The 8526-nt window shown below is 46.1% G+C and overlaps 1 protein-coding gene across 1 annotated transcript; it reads left to right on the top strand.

Annotated features, from left to right (window-relative positions):
- Positions 1–1297: 1297 nt before the first annotated feature.
- Positions 1298–5162, top strand: LOC108783487 (uncharacterized). The gene is made up of 3 exons (XM_018552058.1): positions 1298–2325; positions 2440–4316; positions 4534–5162. The coding sequence occupies exons 1-3, from the start codon at positions 1298–1300 to the stop codon at positions 5160–5162; spliced, it is 3534 nt and encodes a 1177-aa protein (XP_018407560.1).
- The last annotated feature ends 3364 nt before the right edge of the window (positions 5163–8526 follow it).

Consider the following 8526-nt stretch of genomic DNA (forward strand, 5'->3'; position numbering starts at 1 on the left):
AGTTAACTGGAGTAAATTCCAGGAGGAGCATGACAAGCTATGTCAAGCTCATGCCGCTAGAATTAGCGAGGAATCATATATGAAACATCGTACCTATGAACGATGCCAGGAGTTCTACATTCAAGCTAAATCGTTGCTGTTAAATCAGCAAGAAGTGATGGAGGTAGCGAATACGTCAACACGATCTTCTGACACTCCAGTCACAGATACTCGGTCCTATAGCCGTCGAGGTAGCCTTCCGAAAATTCGCCTGCCGACTTTCAACGGGGACCTGCATACTTGGAGGTCATTCTATGACTTATTCTCATCCATGGTGGGCCATAACGAAGAGCTTAACAATGTGGAAAAAATGCACTACCTGAAAACCTGTCTCGCCGGCGATGCGGCAAAACTTGTCACAAATCTCAAGGTAACGGATAATACATTTGACATAGCGTGGAAGAATCTCACTTCACGTTACGAGAACAAGCGGGTTCTTATATCCGCCCAGCTGGATAGACTCTTTAATCTGAAACCCATCAAAGCGAAATCTTCTCAAGAGCTTAACAGTATGATGGCCACTGTTACTGAATCCCTCGGAACGTTGCAAACGCTTAACTGTCATACAAGTTCTTGGGACCCTCTCCTGGTGCATCAACTCTCTCGTCTGCTAGACGAAGACACGCGTGAAGCGTGGGAGGTAAAGCTAGGTTCATCGACCGCCTATCCTACATTAAAAGAATTCGAGGAATTTGTGACCGGTCGCACGAGAGCGTGGGAGACTTTAGCCCCGGCTGTGACTAAGCCAGCTACCAACAAAGGGCGAGCACCTGGAGCTCAAAGTCGTTCAGACAGAAAGATTCGTAGTCTAGTCGCTACCACCCCGTCTGGTAAGACCGGAGTGGAGTGTCGCTTATGTAAGTCCATTCATCCCTTGTACCTTTGCCCAAATTATCTTTCTCAGTCCCTCGAACGTCGTAAGCGCGTCATCATAAAACTAAAGCTTTGTTTCAACTGCTTAGGACCTCACCGAGCAAATAGTTGTACGAGCCCGCGTCGTTGTAAGACTTGCAGTGGTAAACATCATATCACCTTGCATAATGATAGTAAGTCATCCTCCCAACTTTTAAATAAGAATGCGTCAGAGCATTCGACTGATAGCGCTTCGTCCTTGACCGCGGCCAAAACTGAGAAAAAATGACTAAAATCACCCGACGCCAAACCTGTAGAGCCCGTGAGTGAATCTCCGCCACTTACTCTCCTCGCTACTTGCCGAGCTAAAGCCAAGACACGCGATGGTCGATTTATAACCGTCCGAATGCTCCTCGATCAAGGATCTGAATTATCGTTTGTCTTAAAGGAATTGGTACATCGTTTAGGGTTAACGCGAAAATCTGCCGCGATCCCCTTAACTGGCATTGATGGAACTTTCTCCGGGCACACAAAGGGTCAAGTTGCTGTTACATTATATTCCGCGCTTGACCTGACTGCCTCTTACGAGTTGCGGGCTTATATTCTTCCAAAGCTAACCTGTGAAATACCTTTCTTTGAAGTGTCTCGCCATTCTTGGAGTCATCTTGACAATCTGAGATTAGCAGATCCCGACTTCGGCAAACCCGGGCCGATTCATGTGATTATTGGCACCGATTCGTATGGTCAAATTATTCACCCGAATCTGATAAAGGGCGACCCGTCGTCACCGGTGGCGCAATTAACGCTCTTTGGATGGGTGATTTCAGGGCCCGTCAATTCTAGTACCTCCATAAATCAAGGGAGCGTCTATCATTGCCTCGTTGACACCGATCTCCAAGACCTTTTGACTCGATTTTGGGAGCAGGAGGAAATTCCCAAGTCCGCCATTACGCCTTTAAATCCCAACGATGCCGATTGCGAGGAACAATTTCGCTCCACTGTCTCGCGAGATCGAGATGGCCGCTATATAGTTCGTCTTCCATTAAAATCCCCTGTTACCCTTTTAGGAGACTCGTCTGCGACGGCCCTCCGATGTATGTCGCGGCTGCGGTCACGCTTAAATCAAGACCGAACATACGCGAAACTGTATTCCGAATTCTTGCTGGAATATCAAACGATGGGCCATATGGTCCCAGTAGCAGAGCCCGAATCAGCCAATCCTTTCACTTGTTACTTGCCCCATCATGGAGTTTTGCGCAAAGGCAGCCTCTCCAGCAATATTCGAGTTGTGTTTAACGGATCTAGTCGTACGAGCAGCGGCATCTCATTGAACGATATTTTGCATGCCGGGGCAAAGTTACAGACTAACATTTTCGAGGTACTGCTCTGGTTCCGCTCGCATCGTTTTGTCTTCTCCTCAGACATCGTTAAGATGTATCGGCAGATCCTCCTGCATCCTGACGACCAAGATTTTCAACGCATCTTTTGACACGACGCCAACGAGCAAGTAATCTCATATAGGCTAACAACAGTGACTTACGGTCTAAGCTGCGCCCCTTTCTTAGCTTTTCGCACGCTTCAACAACTCATTGAGGATGAAGGTTACCGGTTCCCTAAAGCGATAGCCCCTCTGACTAAGGGCAGATATATTGATGACATCTTCGGCGGTGCCGAGTCGTTGGAAGAGGCCAAAGAAGTTATCACGCAAGTACGCCAGCTTTGCATGGCGGGCGGTTTTCCTTTACAAAAATGGAGTAGCAACCATTCAGCTCTGCTAGAGCACCTATCGTTGTCTCAAAATGATAACGCCCCTATTGTTGAGTTAGACTCATCACGCATCAAAATTTTAGGTTTGCTGTGGCAGCCACATCGCGACGCTTTCAGCTTTTGTGCTGCGCCATCTTCCGATCACGTCGTCACCAAACGACTAGCACTTTCCGAGACCGCTCAGATATATGACCCTTTGGGATTCATCTCCCCCGTTGTGGTTCGTGCTAAAGCCTTTCTTCAAGAACTTTGGTTGACTAAAGTGGATTGGGACACTCCGCTGTCGAACGAACTACAGGAGAAATGGAATCGCTTCAAACAACAATTACCTGAGTTGAATAGCGCCGAAATTCCCCGCTGGCTCAGCCTATCTCAAACCGCACGCTCTGTTGAGCGACATGGATTCTCTGACGCGTCGCAACTTGCGATGGCGGCCGTCGTCTATGTAAGAGTCGAACTCCATAATGGAGACGTTCAAGTGAATCTTGCTTGTTCCAAAACGAAAATTGCTCCGCTAAAGAAACTCACTATACCTCGTCTAGAATTAAACGCCGCATTAATTCTGACTCGTCTTGCGGCCAGCGTGCGAAACAGCTTAAACTTAAAGGATACGCCCATCCGTCTCTGGACAGATTCGTCCGTTGCCTTCTATTGGATCTCCTCTCATCCCGCGAAATTAAAGGATTACGTTCGCAACAGAGTATCTTCCATTCAGGAGATATTACCATCCGCCAATTGGTGTTTTGTTCCCGGTCGGGAGAATCTCGCGGACTGTGCCTCAAGGGGTTTGAACCCTTCTGAAATTAAGCAACATTCTTTATGGTGGTCTGGACCACCTTGGCTTCGTCTATCATCGGATAATTGGCCAGAATTGCACCCGAAGCCCCCCGTGAAAATAGATTTAGAGGAAACTTCACACCTCACACTTAACTCCTTAATCGGGCGACAAAAACCCCCGTGGGATCTCTTAGAGCGTTACTCCTCGCTCACAAAGCTCTTGCGCGTTACCGCGACCTGTAAACGAGCCATTTCACGTTTTCGCCGTCTACCCATTAAGGCAGGTGAAGAGTGTATAACTCCAACCGAACTACAAAGCAGTTGTAGCTTCTGGGTACTTCAAGTACAAAAATCTCATTTTTCGCTCGACGTTGAGCGGCTCAAGAAGGGCGAGCATCTACCAATGACGAGCCCCTTGAATCGACTTTCTCCATTCTTAGATAACTCCGGACTTTTGAGAGTTGGTGGGCGGCTTCAACGCGCCAATTTAGAAGACGACTCCAAGCATCCCTACCTTTTACCCAAACAATCCCGGTTAACTACCCTGGTAATAGCAGAGGCCCATCTCCAAACCTTCCATGGTGAGACACAGATCACATTGGCCTACATACGCCAGAAATACTGGATCGTCGGAGGCCAGGTTCCTGTCCGTTCCTTCATCTTGAAATGCGTGAAATGCGCACGCTATCGCCACACCCGCGCTCAACAACTAATGGGCCAGCTCCCCTTAGCAAGAGTAACTCCGTCCCGTCTCTTCCTGCATGCAGGAGTCGACTACGCCGGGCCCTTCGTTATTAAGACTTGGCGAGGGCGGGCAGCTAAGACGTATAAGGGTTATTTGGCGATTTTCATCTGCTTCGCTACATCCGCGATCCACATTGGTCACTGAGTATACCACGGAAGCCTTCCTTTCAACATACAAGCGATTCATTTCTCGACGTGGAATCTGCGCGACTTTACAGAGCGACTGTGGAACTAACTTTGTCGGCGCTGACCGTGAACTAAGACGTCGCTTCGAGGCGACTACCAAAGAGTTACGCGAGATTGCCACTGGGCTCGCCCATCTTGGAACGAAGTAGCTCTTTATTCCCCCCGCAGCACCACATTTCGGAGGCAAGTGGGAAGCCGCAGTCAAGTCTACGAAGTTTCACCTCCGTAGGGTCATTGGAATCACCATACTCACGTATGAGGAGCTAACGACGCTCACCACACAGGTTGAAGCCATCCTCAACTCAAGACCCTTGTGCCCTCTGACTGAAGATGCCGAGGACTGCTCCGCGCTTACCCCAGGACATTTCATTATCGGGGAAGCACCTACCGTTATCCCAGAGCCCAGCCTCTCGGAACAACCTTCTCGATGGCAAACCATTCGCCAGAAGGTCGAGCATTTCTGGAAACGATGGAAGAGGGAATGTCTTCAAAGGTATCAGTCGATTTCGAAGTGGCACCACCCATCTACGCAGATCAAGGTCGGGTCATTGGTTCTCATCTTGGATGAACGCTACCCACCAGCCACTTGGCCGCTCGCTAGAGTCTCGCAACTACATCCAGGCGATGATGGATTGATAAGGGTTGTGACCCTGCGTACTGCCACCAGTACCCTGAAAAGACCAATCACGAAGGTCTGTGTACTACCCCTAGATCAGACTCAGGATGTATTCGGAAGCTCCGTTTCGGAAGGCGGGCGGAATGTTCAGTCAAGCTCGGTTATCGACCGAGATCGTTAGACCACTCAGGGCGCGCGGCTGATGCGAACCGGCCCTGTTCTCTATGCGCACCACGAATGCGAATGCTCTCTCTTCGGTCGTTTTGGCAGCAACGACGCCTCGTTTTGATGACGCTCCGGACCCGCTGTGAATTGGTGGCCACTACTCCATACCGTAGCCAAAGGTATATGTCCCTAAGGGAGGTGGCACGATTGCCTGGAGTATAGTCGTCTGAAACAGACTGAATAAGTCGTGCCTTGGCTCAGGTAATTCTCTTCTGTCTCTAAAGTTCGGGCCGTGTCGCCATCCTTCATGGCGTCGCGCGTAATGGTCGGTCATACAACCACCGTCTGTTTCTTTGCCGGACGAGTGTCTCCGGCGGTGGCAGCTACCACCTCCTCGAGTCCGGTGATCTGGCCCGGACGTAGTTTCACTCCGATGCCTTCGGAGTGGCTACCAAGGCAGTGCCGCTGCCGGTCATTGTTTCTCTCTTTCCCTCTCTCTCACTGTCATAGTGATTGTGCCCGACGAGTGTCTCGGGCGGTGTCTAGCAAACACCACTTGGAGCGTTCGATGAAAGTCTCGAACGGCGCCTAGCGCATCTTTCTTACGGGGCCTGATGACGGCACAGGGAAAAGCCCGTTTCTCTTTCACAAGTTCACCGGAGTGTGGGTAACATAACCCCCCTCCCCCCCGTTTTGAATACATTGTTTCAGAAGCGGATTTCCGATACCACACCGAGCGAATCAAACACGAGAGCGTTGCCAGATGAGAGTGACATTTGTTCGCCACCCAAAATGGACTTTGTATATATATATATTACTGATTCTTCAGTGGTATATATATGCATACGCATATTATTAACTGTTTATTACTAATTTTTCATTGTATGTATATATGCCTACGCATATTACTAACTGTTTATTAATGATTCTAAGTTTGTATCTGTAGATATGCATACGCATATTACTAACTGTTTATTAATGATTCCTAAGTTTGTATACTTATATGCATGCACATAGTATCAACTGTTTATTAATGGCTTTTACGACTTGCCCACAGATGAGTTCATGTAAACATCTGTTGCAATATAATTACTTGTTACTGTGACTGTTGTTTGTTCTATTTTGATCGGCGCTGTCGCTCGCCGAATCCGAACCTTCCCTTTGTAATTGAACAAGACCTTAGGATTTTTTTAACCGTCCACTAAAGGTCATTTAAAGGTCATTTACGTGAAAGCAGATGGTGTTTAACCATTTGTTACTGAATGTTGAGTTCAGACGTTGTATAACAATATTGTTGATGTCAGTAGAGTGGGTTTTTTTATGGAATTTCGTAGTAGATTCTTTTACAGAATCCGAATTAGAAATTCATGTATGACGTGTTCTTTTGTTTGTAAAAGATCTACGAAGGGATTTTCTTGTGTGTGTATTCGATGCATCTCTTTTTAAAGACCAACAATAGTCTGACATCATGTTGATATCCCAAACACCCTGATACCTTCTCTCAAATTCTTTCAGATCTTGGTGGAATCTCTCACCCTGCTCCTCACTGAAGTCCCCCAGATTTTCAGGGAAGAAATCAATGTGGGAATCGAGGAAATGGATTTTTAAGGTCATTAAGCATCCCATCTTTTTGTAGTTTTCCAACAGTCTGATGACAACATTCTTATAATCGGGGTCTTTGTTATTTCCCAAAAATTTTTTTGAATTTCTTTGAAACTACTCCAAGCTGCTCTTTCATTGTTGGTCATTCTCATTTCGAATTCATCATCTTTCATCAGTTTTCTTATTTGAGGGCCATCGAAAACACCTTCCTTGATTTTCGCTTCGGAAATTTTAAGAAATTTCTCAAATAGATACATGAAGGCATCACTGTCCGATACCTTCATTGCTTTGATAAGCTGTTTACATAAGCCGAGTTTGATATGTAAAGGTAGAAGGATGACTTTATGGCTAGGAATGAGACTATCTTCAACAATGTTCACAGATCCGGGAATTAATTTGTTTCTGAGTGGCCAGTCCTTTTTCACATAATGTTCTCGGGCACGACTGTCCCACTCACAAATAAAACAAGGATATTTTGTGTTTCCGCTTTGTTGACCTAATAAAATAGTGGTTATTTTTAAATCTCCCACTAATTGCCACTTGTGACTATCGTACTTTAATTTTTTGAGTAGAAAATCGAGATTATGGTATTGCTCTTTCAAAATCACTGAATGACCAACCAGTATAGGGGCATATACGTTCCCATTGCGAAGTAAGACAGCTTTCAAACTCCTGACTGATGAATCAATAAATAGTCGCCAGTCACTAGCTACATATTTAACACTTTTAAATTCATTTATGAGTCCTTCAACATCATTACAATAAACTAAACCCTGTGCTTTAGAGAAGAATTTCCTGAATGATTGATCTCGATCGCGATAAAAACTCACTCTAGTACCTGGAGCTAAGTAATTCTTCTCTTTCAATCTAGAAGCGATGAGTTCGGAAAGTTCTTTCGAAAGACCTGCGTTTCGAACCAAGTCGCTTAGTTCGTCTTGAGTAAAACCATGCGAATTTCCGGGTTGATCATCTTTTGATTCTTGCGATTCATTCAGATCGTCATTTTGCTGATCTTCGGATTCTTCCCATGACATTGTCATACCGTTGTTATCAGTTTCTGTCTCAAAAGAGACTTCGTCAGTCGACATTTGTTCTTCACATTCAACCTGTTCAGTGCTAATCAACACAGCGGGAGTCACAGACTGAACAAATGCATAAGATATATTAGATTTATTGTTTTTATTATACCCAGATGTATTGGTCAAGCAAAAATAGCAATCAGAGTTATGATCTTTTGGCTCTCGCCAGATCGTAGGAGAAGCAAATATTTGTTTCTTCTTTTTCATGGTTCGCATGTGGCAAGTGACACATAATATTTTTGGTGTCCAGGAATTTTTCATTCCACATGTATCTAGATCGAAACATTTTTTGTAATTTTCTTTTAATTTATCGGTGAATTGCCTGCCCTGGTTTGTAGTGACATACTTCGAACAAACAACGCAAAAGTTGTTCAATCGATTATGACATGGAGTTGTTGTTGAACTTGTAGCATTAAACTCTAAAGTGGCCAAGTTTTCCACCAAATTAGAGCTGCGGTTGCCTGATGACGACGATTGCGGGCCCGCGTGCTCACCCTGACCAATCGCCGATACTGGGTTTCCGAGGCCCTGCATCGTACACCTACTTCTTCTTGTGCCTGCCATGACGGCTTGCACGCCTTCACCCAGGGACTTCGCCGTTGATACGTTGCCCGCCGTCACCGCGTGGAGGTGCCCTGGGGGCAGGCACAAAAAATGTCGGTTTACAATGTCCCTTCTTATAGCATGAAATATCAGTTA

Source organism: Cyphomyrmex costatus, unplaced genomic scaffold, assembly GCF_001594065.2.
Source record: "Cyphomyrmex costatus isolate MS0001 unplaced genomic scaffold, Ccosl1.0 scaffold1532, whole genome shotgun sequence".
Taxonomy (NCBI): Eukaryota; Metazoa; Arthropoda; class Insecta; order Hymenoptera; family Formicidae; genus Cyphomyrmex; species Cyphomyrmex costatus.

Bases quoted from the DNA above. Each gene is read 5' to 3' on its own strand.
- LOC108783487 (XM_018552058.1), top strand. From the start codon at position 1,298: ATGCTCCTCGATCAAGGATCTGAATTATCGTTTGTCTTAAAGGAATTG. The intron at 2,326-2,439 runs GTATCGGCAGAT...TTACGGTCTAAG, and splicing joins TCCTCAGACATCGTTAAGAT to CTGCGCCCCTTTCTTAGCTT. The intron at 4,317-4,533 runs GTCACTGAGTAT...TTCCCCCCGCAG, and splicing joins TACATCCGCGATCCACATTG to CACCACATTTCGGAGGCAAG.